The sequence below is a fragment of the Danio rerio genome, chromosome 13 (genome assembly GCF_049306965.1).
Source record: "Danio rerio strain Tuebingen ecotype United States chromosome 13, GRCz12tu, whole genome shotgun sequence".
Taxonomy (NCBI): Eukaryota; Metazoa; Chordata; class Actinopteri; order Cypriniformes; family Danionidae; genus Danio; species Danio rerio.
Genome location: NC_133188.1, coordinates 18,208,418 through 18,225,319, shown reverse-complemented (window position 1 = coordinate 18,225,319; position 16,902 = coordinate 18,208,418). Strand labels below are relative to the sequence as shown.

Below are 16,902 nucleotides of genomic sequence, written 5' to 3'. Positions count from 1 at the left end.
CGTCCAGACCAAGAATGGGTGTGCTGCTCCTTCCAACCAGTGGCGCCACTCCCCCAGGGCCAGCCTGACAGCCAGCAACTCTCTGTTACCTATGTCATAGTTTCGTTCGGCTGGGCTCAGGCGGTGGGAGAAGAAGGCACAAGGATGCACCTTCCCATCCCTAAGGGACCGCTGAGAAAGGACCGCGCCTACCCCCACTTCAGAAGCATCCACCTCAACAATAAACTGCCGTTCAGGATCTGGAAGAGAAAGAACAGGAGCAGTGATGAAACGGGACTTTATAACATCAAAGGCCTCCTGAGCTCGACTGTTCCATATGAACGGTACCTTAGGAGAGGTGAGAGCTGTTAAGGGTGCAGCGACCGAGCTGAAGTTCCGGATGAATCGCCTATAGAAGTTGGCGAACCCCAAGAACCGCTGCAGAGCCTTTCTAGAGTTGGGGATTGGCCACTCGGCCACGGCCCTTACCTTAGCAGGATCAGCCTTGATTCCCTCCGTCGAGACAATATGCCCCAGGAACGAAACAGACTTAGTGTGGAACACGCACTTCTCCGCCTTGACATAAAGCTGGTTCTCCAGCAGCCGCTGCAGCACCTGTCGAACATGCTGAGTGTGTACCTGCTTGGAAGGGGAAAAGATGAGGATATCATCAAGGTACACAAAGACAAATCTATTCACCATGTCTCTCAGCACGTCATTGACCAGGGCCTGGAAGACAGCCGGGGCATTAGTGAGCCCGAATGGTAGGACCCGGTATTCAAAGTGTCCCGTGGGTGTGTTAAATGCGGTCTTCCACTCATCCCCCTCACGTATCCGGACCAAGTGATAGGCGTTGCGGAGGTCTAGCTTAGTAAAGACCTTGGCTCCCTGCAATAACTCAAAGGCAGAAGACATCAAAGGCAGAGGGTACCTGTTCTTAACAGTGATGTCATTAAGACCTCTGTAGTCAATGCAAGGACGCAGAGAGCCATCCTTCTTTTTAACAAAGAAGAACCCAGCCCCAGCCGGGGAGGAAGAGGGACGGATGAGGTCGGCTTTTAAAGACTCTTGAATGTACCTGTCCATGGCCTCTCTTTCCGGACGTGAAAGGGAATACAACCGACCCCTGGGCGGAGAAGAGCCTGGGAGGAGCTCGATGGCACAATCATATGGTCGGTGGGGAGGTAAGGAAGTAGCACGGGACTTGCTGAAGACCTGACGCAGATCGTGATATTCCGACGGGACTCCGGAGAGATCTACAGCTTCGACCTGCAACACATGAGAAACAGAACCAGAACACGGGGCAGGACCAAGACACAAAGCAAGACAAGACGGACTCCAAGATAACACAGAACTAGTTGACCAATCAACATGAGGATTGTGTTTGGTTAGCCACGGGTGCCCCAATACTACAGGAGCACTCGGGGAGTCAAATAAATATAAACTAATATCCTCACGGTGATTGCCAGAAATAATTAAACTTACAGAAGGAGTGGAATGGGTGATGGAGGTGATGGTAAGACCATTGAGGAAGCGGACAGTGATAGGAGAGGAAAGAGGGATAGCCGGAATGCCCCAGGACTCAGCGGTGGTGCTGTCTAAAAAATTGCCCTCGGCTCCGGAGTCGATCAGGGCAGAGCACGAATGGACGACATCTCCGAATTGTAGAGAGGCTGGCAGTGAGGTACGGTATGTGGGGGTGTCAGAGCAAGGGATAGTGCCCACCAGAATCCCCCGTACTACTGGTGAGCGGGGGCTTTTAACGGACACCGGACAGCCTGATGACCCGGTTTCCCACAGTACAGGCACAAGCCCCTAGCCAACCGATGTCGTTTCTCCTGTGTGGTTAGCCGCAGATGCCCCAACTGCATCGGCTCCTGATCCGGAATGGGAGGAGGGGTGTGGAGCAAGTTTGAAAAGCCCTCCTCAGCCCTCCAGGAGGAACAGGTCGCTCGCCGATGTTGGCGGCGGCGGAGGCGGCCCTCAACACGGAGAGCAAGGTCAACCAGGGCGTCGAAGTCATGAGGGAGGTCATGAGTGGCGATTTCGTCCTGAATCTCATCATCCAGACCGTCCCGGAACCTCGCTCGGAGAGCTGCTTCGTTCCAAGCGCAGACCGCTGCTAGGGTCCTGAATTGAACAGAGTAGTCAGTCACTGAACGCCCGTTCTGGCTTAGCTGGGCCAAAAGAGAAGCTGCCTCATCCCCGTGAGCTGACCGATCGAACAGCTTGGTCATCTCATTACGAAAGTCATCAAAAGTGGCACAAAAGGCAGCACGTGCATCCCACACAGCGGTGGCCCAGTCTCGGGCCCTGCCCTTAAGAAGTGTAATCACAAATGCCACTCTGGACTCCTCAGTGGCGTAACGGCGTGGCTGGAGAGCGAAGACCAGTGAACACTGAGACAAGAAAGATCGGCAGGAGTTGGGGTCCCCGTCATATTGTGGTGGACAATTAGCGTGCGGCTCATGATCAGGGTGGAGAGGGAAGGCTGCCTGCCTACCGGCTCTGAGGTTTAGCTGTAGATCCTGGACTAGATCATTGAGTTCCGCAACACGAGCCGTCAGAAACTCAACCTCTTGTGAAGTGGCAGTTAATTGAGTAGCCTGTTGTCCTAGGAGAATGCCCTGCTGGGTCACTGCATTTCTCACTTGATCTGCACCTGCTGAATCCATAACTGGTCAGACCGTTCTGTCAGGAAGAAACCACAGATTCAATATGCAGGTGAAGATTTATTTTAACTTCAAAAATCAAAAATGCCTCAGACAGAGGATCAAAAATATAAAAGAAAAAGCACTGAATAAAAAGGGTAATTCAGGCAGCAGTAACTAGTACTGGACTGTAGTTCAATTGAATGTCCACAAGGTGGCGGACTCGTGGAGGTGGTGAGTATCCAGGCTTAGTGGGCGGAGCAGCCGGAAGACGAGCAGCTGCAGGTGGCCGGATGTCGGCAGGCGATGGAGTCCGAGCGCCCCAAGCAATGACACCGAAGATAGCCTGACAGGGCAGAAGAGAGATGAGCAGAGAGGGCGAACGAAAACCGAAACTAATCTCTATGGAGCCAGATAGATAACGTTACACAAGACAAGACAGGATAAACGCGGGTCTAGAGCGAGTGAACTCGCGAAACACACAAGACGGTCTGACAAAGACAAGGAGGCAAGCGGGAATTAAATAGAGGAGAAGATCAAGGAGCTACAGGTGACAATAATTGTTTAATAAGTGAATAACAAGGAGGTGGGGAAAAGGAAACGCTGACGGAAGAGCACATGGCGAACTGTCAAAACAAAGAGCATGTGCTCCGTGACGAAACATGAAGGCGACACGCAAGAAAACAAAATCACAAACAGGTAGGTCTAACACACTCCTCACATAGGGACCATTGAAATAAAGTGTTGCCAATGATTTATGAAGATATAGACTACAAACAAGTTGAATTATGCGCCAGTGCAGTTAAATAGATATACTTGGTCAAATTCCTTGAAATATTACCTAAGTTTAGTAAATAAAATGTCTTAAAATAAATATAACACTTATTCCAAAAACAAAATGTGCTTTGTCACTAAAAATCAAATATAAGTATGATTGAGTGTTGTTTTAATGGGCGAACATGTAACAAGTTACTACAGCTAAACTAAGAATAAGTGTGATTATTAAGCCTTTTATAACAGGCAAATCTAAAACAAGTTCATTCATTTTCTTTTCAGCTTATTTCCTTTATTAACCCAGGGTTCCCACAGTGGAATGAACCGCCAATTTATCCAGCATTTGTTTACGCAGCGGATGCCCTTCCAGCTGCAACCCATCACTTGCAAACACTCATGCACTGGCATTCAAACACATACAGTACGGACAATTTAGCTTACATAATTCACCTACAGCACGTTTTTGGACTGTGGGGGAAACCGAATTACTCGAAGGAAAACCACACAAACACAGGGAGAACAAGGAAACTCCATGCAGAAATGCCAACTGACCCAGGAAAGGCTCGAACCAGCGACCTCCTTGCTGTGAGGCGACAGTCCTACCCACTGCGCTATTAAACCAAGTTATTAGAGCTAAAATTGTCCTAAAAATACAAGGCTGGTCTTAAATTATGCCTTTAAATGCATTTAAGCTAAATTTACAGTTTTAATGCATGATCAAGCTCATACAATCTGATTTTACATAGTAATTTTTTCTTAAAAGATCAATAGGTTTTTACAGTGAGGTTGTCCAGATGAAGGTCAAGAGGACCTTTTCAGTCATAGCGAGAGAAGCTGATCAATCCAGTTATGCGATTACTATATTTCTAAATGTGAAATGTTTGCTGATTTAGTTTAACGATCTTTCTTTGTGCTTTGTGCACAAAATAAAACACTTTTTTTTAGATTATTTTAAAACATAGTTGTTGGTTTTTTAGCAGAAAAAGGAGCTTCACTATTTATAAGTGACAACCCAGTCTTAAATGTTAAGAAAATTGTATTAGATCTATAGCATGAGCCAGTTTCTATATTATAAGCCAGTTATATTATGAGTTGCATTATATTTCAGCTGCACAGTTCAAACCCAGTGTATTCTGTAACACTATTACTCTGGCTTTTAATGAAATGAATAGAAAGCAAATTAGGTCCCAGCCAGGGCGAACACTGATTACCATAATGATGACTTACAACTATTTACACTTTTATCCCACAATGCGGCCTGATACAGCTATTTTTAACAATGCTACAGCAAGTGAACTAGTCTGCATCTCACAGTAAACATTAAAAAGCAGCATTGAACTGTAAGGAATGACTTAAACCTTGTACATCTTGTCAACATCTTAAAGTATTGAGGTTTCATTTCAAAAAGCGTCAACATCCTGCAATAGTCTCTTCCCCGGTATACACTTGACTTTTATTTAAAAAGACACAATTGAATTGAGCTGCTTTTTGATTTGTTTATGCATCTCTTTTAGGATATCTTGGCATCCATGATAAACAGCACGGTGACAAGCAGGCCTCCTGTGACATTGCGCCTCGTCTTCCCTGCCAGTCAGTGCGGTTCGCTCATTGGTAAAGGAGGCTCGAAGATCAAAGAGATCAGAGAGGTAGATATTCTAGGTGGAGGTTTAATTGTCAGCAAACGCACAGGGTTTGTGATGCAGGTCACAGCGGCTCCCAGATGATGCACCGAATGATCCGTTAAACAATTAGTTTCCGTTGTCTCAGCGGCAGGCAGAAACACTTAACATCAGCATGATTGATTGTCCTCATCAAGACAGAACTTTTTATTCCTGAGCACAGGGGGCCGCTCGCCTCACACTTCCGCTAAATCCACACGTTATGAGATGCAGCACCCCTGAGCTGTAATTTGCTAAACTCTTGAACCCGCTCACTTTTCCTCCAACTTATCTATTCACGGTTTGCGCTGATGGAAAACAAAGCGATCCATCTCGCAAGCGGAACAATTTGTTGTCATTTAGCTGCTGAAATTGACGTGAGGAGGACACTGGCTTTAGCTTGAAGGCTTTGTTTTTTTTATTCGGCTGGTGGATCACATTGAATAAATATAGCTGTCCTCACTGCTGAGGGCTGTGAGGGGTGAACTGGCTGCTTTCATTCCCAGTTGCTATGAATGTCTAGGACAGGACGGCCCACCAAAGGCCTAAATAGACTCACATTTATATACAGTATCCAAATAGCGTGACCTAAATAACTGGCCAGACGATAACAATGTCAGTTCTAGACATGAGAATAGCTGTAATCCCAAAAGGGACTGTATGGCACACTTTTTTTGCCACTTTCTTTGAAAATAAGTCTAAATTTGTACACTCCACTTCCTCGGTGCTAAGATTAGAAATGGTGTGATTGCTTTTGCTTGTCCTGTTGTAATTATGCAAATAAGTTAGAACTTTGTGGATGCTAGATGTTATTTAGATAAAAAAGTGCTTGAGAAATATCCATATAACATACATTTTTGCATTTCCCAACTGTAAATTATAATAATATAGGTATAAAGACATTTCAGATGAAAATATATACTCATTAAAGGACTTAGAATGTCATTTAGCAGTCTGATATATTACATGTTATATTATAACACTCCCAAATGTAACACATTACATATCAGACCATTCACCCATGTGTCAAATAAAGTTCAGTTCATGTTCTGTGCTAATGGTGTGAACCTAGTGTGTGGGGTTACCAAACTTTTCAGCCCATAACCCACAAAATGTCAATGCCACTGACCTGTGACCCTCACTATCCCCGAAGGTGGTTAACAAACATTACGTGCAATGGTGCACATACATAAATAGACCTAAATTCAAAATGTTTTTTTATTTTTTTATTTGCACATTGGTGTTTTTAGGCTAGTGTATTGTTTTTTTTGTAGGTTATACTGTAGTTATTCATTCATTCATTCATTCATTTTCTTTTCGGCTTAGTCCCTTTATTATTCAGGGGTCGCCACAGCATGGGGAGAACATACTGACTCCACTTAAAAATGCAAACTGTCCCAACCAGGGCTCGAACTTGCGACCCTCTTGCTGTGTTGGGGTTTTGCTACCCACTGCGCCACAGTGACTTCAAGGTTATAGTTAAAATATGGTAATTCTAATAGGTTAGTAATCAGGGGTTGCCATAGCGGAATGAACTGCCACCTTATACAGCATTTGTTTTACGCAGCAGACGCCCGGCCAGTTTAGCTTAATTAATTCACCTACAGCACATGTCTTTGGACTGTGGGGGAACCAGAGCACCCAGAGGAAACTCACACGAACATGGGGAAAACATGCAGACTCCACACAGAAATGCAAACTGACCCAACAAAGGCTCGAACTAGTGACCTTCTTGGTGTGAGGCGATCGTGCTACCCACTGCGCCACCGTGACTCCAAGGTTATAGTTAAAATATGGTAATTCTAATAGTTTAATATAATTTGTTTGATTTTTGGAAATCACCAAGCAACCCCTCCTGATTGTTTTCACTTTTGAAACCACTGTGTAAGACTAAGGAGAAATGCTCCGGTTTTCCCCACAGTCCAAAGACATGCGGTACAGGTGGATTGGGTAGGCTAAATTGTCCGTAGTGCATGAGTGTGTGTGTGAATGTGTGTGTGGATGTTTCCCAGAGATCGAAAAACCACTGGGCATTCGCTGTGTAAAAACTTGCTGGATAAGTTGGCGGTTCATTCCGCTGTGGCGACCCCGGATTAATAAAGGGACTAAGCCGACAACAAAATGAATGAATGAATGAATGAATGTGAAGCGACAGGTCAGATGCAGCATGTCCAAATTTCTGTCATACTTACACGGCCAGGTCTAGGGGATGGCTAAGGTAAATTCTTCTTGTGCCAATCCATCATCCTGAGAGTACTACATTTTTGTGATAGTGTACAATATTTAAAAAACATATAAACAACAAATTAGTTACAAATGTGAAATACTAAAAATATAGTGTAGTTTAGTGCACTTAGCAGCACACACACTTATACCTCACAAAGACTCTCCTAGGTGACAAGACACATTATTGAAGTTCTAATCTAATAACTCTAATGAAAAAGGCATTACTAATTAAGCATAATAATTCTTAATGTGTGCAAAACTGCTTTGCAATCCAATCAAAAGTCTGACCAACAGTACATAATTACACTGCTCCACCATATGCATACTATCTATAATTATACCATTCAAAGCATAACCTTTTAATGCTTGTAAAATAAATTAGAATTCAAATATAGCACCCAGATCGTTGCAAATCTTGTCTTGTGGCTTTGATATAGAAATGAGGTAAGTTTATAAAGTAATTATAACTCAGATCAATATTTAATGTTTGTGAATTTATTTAATTGCTCATTATCATTAAATATACTCACTCAGACAGGCCAAGCTGGACTGCAAATGTGAAGCATGACTTACTTCTTGTAACAGTCAATACTAAAATAAGTATGAATGCTGTTACTTGTGGCTTTTCTAATCATCCCGTCCAGCATGTGTTGACTGAGAGCGTTGTTATGTGTCAGAGCACAGGTGCCCAGGTCCAGGTCGCAGGAGACCTACTGCCAGACTCGACTGAGAGAGCTGTGACCATCTCTGGCACCCCACACGCCATCACCCAATGCGTGAAACACATCTGCACCGTCATGCTGGAGGTTTGTCACTATGCTCTTTTTTAATTGAAAATCAGAGCGACTATGCATGATTTCCCTCGTGCTTAAATGTTTTTTCAGGTGGGGAATATTTTTCAGCTCTTTCTAACCTTCACGCTTCATTTGCATTCACTTTCAGTGCATGCACTACATGTTAAATGTTCCTACTTGCTTCATTAGTTCTCAGCATCCAACCTTGGATGCCTTTGTTTTGCAGAATTTTTCCCTCGCTCACATTAACTTTAGGTTTTGAATAATAAAATCCAGTGAGGCTTAATAGAGCTCTGGACACATACTGACTAGCGCCTCTGCATTTTTGTCCTGTCTTCCTTATTTAGTCACCACCTAAAGGAGCCACCATTCCATACCGACCCAAACCCTCTGCAGGTGGCGGCCACACAGTGTTGACGCAACCGCATGCTGCGACGGTGAGTTTTCCATCCATCTCTTAATGCAAAAGCCGTATGATCGAAACGGCCCTTCACAAGCATTAATGATTCCATAGCTCCCTGCAGTCCCAGTGGGGTGCTGTTAGTGTGGATGTTTACACTAATGATTACACCAAGATCAGCTGGCGAAATAAATCTAACCCCTAGACGCAATCAGTAATTCAGTCACCAATGGGGCCCTTGGACCATGCCAAGTGCTCTGAAACATGCAGATCAGCATCACTTTGAATCACTAATTCAGATCTGTAGGTGTTTGAATTGGATCCCTTCTTACTAATTGTTGTAAACACAGCTGTATATAGCAGGAGGAAACAATTCATTCATCAGTATTCCATTCTATTTTAATGTTCAAACATTGTAAATTATATGGCAAGCCTTTTTATCATTTAATTGATTAATATCTACTCTTATGCTTCTTGTACATTGGTAAAAGTATAAAGTATAAAGGTCTACTTTATCAGCAACAGTTCATCCATTCATTTTTTTTCTGCTTAGTCTCTTTATTCATCAAAAGTCACCACAGCAAAATGAACCACCATCTTATCCAGCATATGTTTTACACAGAGGATGCCCTTCCAGCTGTAACTTAGTACAAGGAAACACCCATACAGTCTCACATGTACACACTTATTCACTACGGCCAATTTAGTTTATTCAATTCACATATACTGCATGTCTTTGGACTCTGGGGGAAACCGGAGCACTCCAAGTCTACGTAAAACAACTAGCAGGAGTGGAAACCTTTTTTAAAGGTACTCTTACTTTTTTATGAGACACTAGAACAGGGGTGCCCAAACTTTTGCTTATGAAGGGCCAAAAACCAAACTTGATTGAGGGTGGTGGGCCGAGGGTAAATATATAATTAAAGCTGCTATGGTGATTTGCTAATGTATTATTATTCAAAAATAAATGGAAAAAGTACTTTAATTGAATGAATAATTATACTTTTTTGTTTACATTTTATAATAAACTTCTTATTAAAAAATATTGCTCTGCATTGTCCTCTATCTTCGAATGATAGAGCATTTACATTTTTAAAAATCTAATTTATGCACAACCTTTAATTGAAACATTTAATTTCAGTTGGGTTTTTTTGTAGCTCAACAATTAAACAAACAAACAAAAGCTTACGTTTAACTGGAAATGACGAACTCTGTTGAAGGCGTTCGCCTCAACCTTCCTATCATTCTAAATCTCTTCTCAGATGGCATAGAGGGCCAAATCAATGCGCCATTGTTTGCCCGCGGGCCCTAGTTTGGGCATCTCTGCACTAAAACTTATTTACAGGATTGGGAGTTTATCCCTTAAAAAAGCTAAAAAACTAAAAATAAGTCCTGTGAGGCTTTGAGGACCAATTTATAATTCAGAATTGATTCCATAAGTGGAATCGAATCCTCTTTTCAGTTTGAAAGAGCTAATTAACAGTTTATGATTAGAAATTGCTTGATAATAATAGACTCTTTCATTCATTCATTCATTCATTTTACTCATTATTTATTTTACTTTACGACTTAGCCTTTTTATTCATCAGGGCTCACCACAGTGGAATGAACGGCCAAGTTATCCACAACGGCCAGTTTAGTTTATTCAATTCACCTGTATCACATGTCTTTAGACTGTGGGGAGAACATGCAAACTCCACACAGAGATGCCAACTAACCCAGCTGGGATTCGAACCAGCAACCTTGTTGTGGTGAGGCGACAGTGCTAACCACTGAGCCACCATGTCGCTCCAAAAAATAGACTATGTAAATATTCATTCGTTAATTTTTTTTTTCGGCTTAGACCCTTTATTAATCAGGGGTGGCCACAGCAAAATAAACTGCCAACTTATGCAGCATATGTTTTACGCAGCGGATGCCCTTCCAGTCGCAACCCAACACTGTGAAACACCCATACACTCTTGCATTTACACTCATACAGTACGGCCAATTTAGCTTGATGAATTCACCTATAGCGCATGTCTTTTTTCTGGGGTGGAAACCAGAGCACCCGGAGGTAACCCACGTGAACACGGGGAGAACATGCAAACTCCACAAAGAAATGCCAACTAACCCAGCTAGGACTCTAACCAGCGACCTTCTTGCTATGAGGCGACAATGCTAACCACTGAGCTACCGTGCCATCCTAAATAATAGACTATGAAAACATAATATGGATTAACACGTTTTATTTGTTAAAGTTAATGCTGCTTGCTTTAGTTTTTAACTTAATTTCTAAAACTAATGCTGACATACTGTATTTGTACATGTGTTTTTTTTATGTACGTGCCTTATTTAAATATTACAAGTAGCTATTACAAGTAGCTTTACAAGTAGCTATCTTACTAGTCACAACTGCTTACTTGTCTTATGTTAAGAATATAAATAGTCTAAATTTAAGAGAAGAAAGTTTTTGGTCATCCAGTCTTTAACAACGTTAATACACTCACTTAACTTAGACAGTTCAGACGTCTCATCGGGTTTTGTTGAAATATAAAATTGAGTATCATCTGCATAGCAGTGAAAGCTGATCCCGTGTCTTCTAATAATGTCTCCCAGAGGTAGCTTGTATATTGTAAACAGCAAAGGGCCTAAAACTGATCCATGAGGCACCCCATACTTTACTGGCCTGAAAGTTGTCCATTTATGTTTATAAACTGGTAACGGTCAGTTAAGTATGACTTGAACTATAAAAAAGCCTGTCCCAGGACACTTGTAGAAGTTAAGCGATCTATGAGCCTATTTTGGCCTATGGTGTAAATGCAGAACTTACATCAATTAAAACAAAAACATTTTAACAAGTGTTATCACCCAAAAAATTTGTATTAATACCTGTTTAATAAGTGTTAGTAGCTACTCAATAAGTACCTTTATCTAATAAATATGTAATAAGTATTGGTATCTAAAAAATAAGCGCTAGTGCCTAAAGCTAAAATATAATATTCTAGTCAGAATGGTTTATATAATAAATGTTAAAACAGTTTGGCATAAAAATACAAACCAAATTCTGACCCTTTATTTTTGACATCTCCTCTTGGTATATTGTCCAAAGGGCTCCTGCCATTCATTTGAGTGGTCATGACATTTAGTTTGACTGAGGTGAGGACTGCAAAGGCTAGATGTCTGTATAATGAAAAATCATGTCAGCTTCAAGCTTCATTTGACTCTGCAAGATTAAAAATTGAGTTCTGTGTTTATGTTTTAGCTGTGACTGGTGGCAACATGGGGTGTACATGTGATGCCCCCTTGTGGTTACATTAATATGAACTTAATCATAATTGCACCTGACATATTTAAGTATGTTCAGAATAAATGTGTAAAGTCTGGTCCACTTTGACATTTATTCTGACCAATCATCATCACATTACCACAGACAGACTGTTTCACTGGTAGAGTGTTATTTCTATTTTATTTTAGGTTGTACCTAGGTTTTATTTTTGATTATACTTTTTGCTTAATATATTTTTTTATGATCATAAACAAACAATTACTGCACTTTACACTCTTAGAAAAATACCAAAAAAGTACATTCATGGCAACACGGTGGCTCAGTGGTTTGCAATGTCGCCACACAGCAAGAAGGTCCCGGGTTTAAGTCCCGGCTGGATCAGTTGGCTTTCTGTGTAAAGTTTGCATGTTCTCTTCAGGTTTGCGTGGGTTTCCTCCAGGTGCTCCAGTTTACCCCACAGTCCAAAGACATGCGGTATAGGTGAATTGAATAAAAAACTTAATTGGTTGTAGTGAATTTAGAACATTTGTCAGATTTTTGTGAATCTAAAATAACAAATAATTTGTATAAACAGTGCATCCGTCTTCCTAAACTGCTGGTATAAGAACTCAATAAGCAAAATCAACTTATTTCAAAAAGGACTGATTATTTAAAACTGCAAAATAATTGTTTTCTTGTAGATGTCAACCTTAAAAACTGACCTGGCCACTCTAGTTGTGCCTTACACGAGCCCATTGCATCAATGTGGTACCTGTTAAACAATTATTTCTTTTTTTATCCAGTACTTTATTCCTTTAAGTGATCTCATCTGAGCTTTTGATTTTTATAAAAGATTTCTAGGTTTTATGAAATGTGTATCATATAAACTGCAGATGGTTTTGGGCATAGCATGTCGTCTGAGCCTGACTAATGACCGAGCAGCAAATAGACGGATGTTATTTGAACTAACTTAAATGCTTTATCTGTTTCACAGGCATTTGCTATTCCAGGACAGTTTGCCATTCCACCCCAAGACGTGAGTGTTCGTCCTGCTGGCTGATCAGTATCATTCACGGCACAGCACACTTCACAACACCACTGCAGTGTCTCCCAGCCCTTGCACAACCACAAATATCCCACTGTGTTCCTCACACACACCTGAGAGCCAATCTCCCTTTCCCTCCAAACACACTCAATCCTTCACTAACTTAGGGCTTCCTTCAAACGAGAATACCAGATTATGATGGTCTCTGCCCACCGTTTCTTTAATATGTGCTGTAGTGTCACTAACATTGGTTATTTCGCATCACGGTTAGGACACAAATAAAGAACGTGTGTTAAATCAATCCATTACACAAATGCTATAATTACAGCAGTTGCAATGCAGCACTGTATTGATTAAACCCTACACATTATGGATAGGGATTGATTTAAACCTCTAAATTTAACTAGAACAGTTCAGTAACGTAATCACGCCTAACTGTTTCCAATACAGAATCTATTATGTGGTGCAGTGGTGTAAAGTAACAAATTACAAATAATCAAATTACTGTAATTGAGTAGTTTTTTCTCAGGAATTGTAATTTACTAAGTAGTTTTAAAAATGTGTACTTTTACTTCTCCTTGAGTACATCTTAGTGCAGTATTGGTACTTTTATTTCACTATTTTCCTTCTACTGCAGTCACTACTTTCTTTCTTTCTTGACTTTGGTGATTTGCTAAAGTAGAAAAATCAGTCCTTTAAGTCCTGTCTAATCAAATCACACACAGAACGTTAATTGCATCATACTGAACAACCTCAAGACATGGGCGCTTTATAAGTAACTGTTTGGAAGCAGTAAAAATGTCCAAGAAGATGTCCAAAATCTTTACACGCAATGACCCAGAGACTGTGTATAGACTGCATGTTACTAATGAGAAAATGAAGGATGTCGTCTGTATGATGACTGAAATCACCAAACAAATCACTAAATGGAACGAAAGAAGAATGGAAGAAAGGGCTGAATGAAGGAAGGAACGAAAAAGGAATGGAACGAAGGACTGAACAAAGTAAGGAAAGACCAAATGAATGAGGGTAGGATTCAAGGAAGGACTGAACAAACGAAGGAAGGAAAAACATAACGAAGGAAGGAAAAAAGTAACAAAGGAAGGAAGCAATGAAAGAAGGAAGCAATGAAGGAAGAAAGCAAGAAAGGAAGGAAAGAAGGAAGGAGGGAAGGAACAAAGTAACAAACGAAGCAACGAATGAACAAAGTAACGAACGAACAAAGTAACAATCAAACCAAGTAACGAACAAACAAAGTAATGTGCGAACAAAGAAACAAGTGAATGAAGCATTGAACAAACGAACAAATGAAGTAATGAACGAAGGAAGTAACGAATCAATGAACAAAGTAAAAAATTAACAAACAAAGTAACGAACAAACAAAGTAACAAACAAATGCAGTGACAAATGAAAGGAGTAACAAACAAATGAACGAACGAAGTAATGAATGAATGAAGTAACAAACAAAGGAACGAAGTAACAAACAAACGAAATAAAGAACAAACAAAGAACGAATGAATGAAGTAACAATCGAACAAAGTAACAGTTGAAAAAAGTAATGAACAAATAAAGTAATGAACGAAGTAGCAAACGAAATAACTAACAAATGAACAAAGTAACCAACAAATGAACAAAGTAACGAACAAACCAATGTGGTAACGAACAAAGTAACAAACAAATGAAGGAAGTATAGAACGAACAAACAAAGTAACGTACGAACCTAATTAAATGAGGAACAGGAGAACGAATGAATGCGTGAACGAATGAAGGAACAAATGAATGATGAAAAAATGAACAAACAAATAAATGAATGATGAAAGGCTAAACAGAACGAGCAAACAAAGAAAGGAATAAAGGAAGATAACTGAATGCACTAAAAAAATGCTACGTTTACACATACCTGCAAAAACCGCATATAAACGGATGAACTTTTCACTATGCAATACTCACTAATCATTACTCATTACTCTAGGTTACTTTTTACTCATACTTTGAGTTATATTTACAAAAGATACTTATACTCTACTTGCACTACATTTTTGGGCAAGTAATGGTACTTTTACTTTAGTATAATTTTTAAGTACTCTTTCCACCACTGATGTAGAAGATGAGAGGTAGAAAATGACAATTATATAATAATAATAATAATAATAATAATAATAATATATATATATATATATATATATATATATATATATATATATATATATATATATATATATATATATATATATATATATAAATGAAATGAAATGAAATGAAATGAAATAGTGGCCTTAAGTGATAATTTGCTCTGAAACATATTAATGCTATATTGATGTAGTATGTTAATACTTGGAGAGTGTACATTTATTTAATTTGATAGACAAATGTGTTTAAGAATGACTGCTACTCTAATACAAGTAAGAATAACAAAAACAAAATATTAATAATCTATTATAATGTAATTAGTGTTTATACATATAATTTAAAAGCTTTTGTTGACTTCAATAAAAAGCTAATATTACATGAAGCATTTATTCAGACATCAACTTTGACCAATACTGCAGTTTCATTGCAACAGAGTAGCGATTTTAAGTCGATACAATATATAAAGCCACAGGTACGAAAAACTAGTATTACTAGTATTAAAAAACGAACAAAGAAACAGCAAGATACACAGTGGGGAAAATAAGTATTCAACACGTCACCATTTTTCTGAGAAAATATATTTCTAAAGTTGCTGTTGACTTAAAATGTCTACCAGATGTTGATAACAACAAGCAAGTCTATATAAGAAAAGCAACCAAATCTAGATTGTTCATGAATTAAGTTATGTGTAATAAAAGCAAATGACACGAGAAAAAAGTATTGAACACATAAAGGAAGGGTGTATAAAAAGGCAGTGAATGCCCAGACAGCAGCTGAAATTTCTTACACGGAAATGTAGTTATTCAGCAACCCTCCGCTTTTCCTCAGTGTAAATTAAGGGCAGTGGGTTGCTGAATAACCTATGAGAGCTTTCAGCTGTTGTCTGGGCTTTTACCGGCTTTTTACACCTCCCTTTCTTCATGTGTTCAATACTTTTTCCACCGTATCATTTAATTTTATTACACGTTACTTTATTTGTAAACTAATTAGATTTGTTTTCTTTTATGTGTATTTCTCAGGTTGTTGTCAACATCTGGTGAAATTTTTAAGTGAACAGCACCTTTAAAAAATATTTGTAAGAAATTTAACAAATTTTCTAAGAAAAATGCTGACATATTGAATACTTATTTCCCCCCACTGTAAATTCACACTGTGCAATATAGGCAAATTTATTTCAAGTCAGTGAACAATATTCAATAAAGTAAACAAACAGGTGTGAAAATGTATTTGTATTTGTGAGAAATCAATTATACTACAATACCTAAGAATACAAAATACTTTTAACAGGAGATAACTGCAGGGTGATTTGAACACTCTTTTTTCTTCACTTATAGTTATACAGTAGCACCCAGTAAATATGAATGAACATCAACAAGACTATGCTACAACTACAATGTACATTTCAACCACACATATTGTCATCAGTGTCATGTTATGTTACATTTATTTTTTTATATTAATTCACCCGCTTTCTTTACAGCTTTCTTTACACCCGCTTTTTTTTTATCTGATTACTTTTTTTTTTATCTGATTACCTGATATATAGAAATAAATCAATGCTAAAATTGAATTAATCTATATTAAAACTGAATCGCAAGCTCATGAAAGAAAGCAGATTGTCCAATTTGTGTCAATGCTCTACTCTAATAAAACCCATTAGCAAGATGGTCTGCTGATAACAAACAAGCGGGACAGGAAACCTGAACAAGATTATATTGAGTCAATTAAAAAGTACATTTTTAATGTTTAAATTAAAAAAATACATATTTTTTGTATAATTTTGCTGTTAGAAATGCAAAAGCCGAATAATCATTTAAAGCCCACTAATTAATCTGTGATTTAATTTAAAACTATTTTATTCAACTAAACTAATGTAATTGAACAATTATTTGATAAATGATTCTAATAATAATTAGATTAATAAAAATATACATTTTTCCTAATGTAACCTCAGTTACAGACTGAGAAATAAAGCTGCAAATATATGCTTTAATGTGA

At 39.2% G+C, this 16,902-nt stretch overlaps 1 protein-coding gene across 18 annotated transcripts in view; it reads left to right on the top strand.

The window, feature by feature from the left end:
- zgc:110045 overlaps positions 1-16,902 on the top strand; it is a 46,639-nt gene that overhangs the window by 14,013 nt on the left and 15,724 nt on the right. For 13 of the 18 annotated variants that reach the window (XR_012388685.1, XR_012388682.1, XR_012388684.1 and 10 more), the window contains 4 exons: positions 4,919-5,050; positions 7,966-8,094; positions 8,430-8,519; positions 12,724-12,765. Coding sequence is in view for 12 of the 18 variants with exons in the window: in XM_073919940.1 (XP_073776041.1) it covers positions 4,919-5,050; positions 7,966-8,094; positions 8,430-8,519; positions 12,724-12,765 (393 nt within the window). In the remaining 6 variants the exon portion in view is untranslated. Of the gene's footprint in view, positions 1-2,928; positions 3,330-4,918; positions 5,051-7,965; positions 8,095-8,429; positions 8,520-12,723; positions 14,504-16,902 lie in introns of those variants that run through there. The other 5 variants (XM_073919941.1, XM_068212934.2, XM_073919942.1 and 2 more) reach the window with 3 other exon arrangements.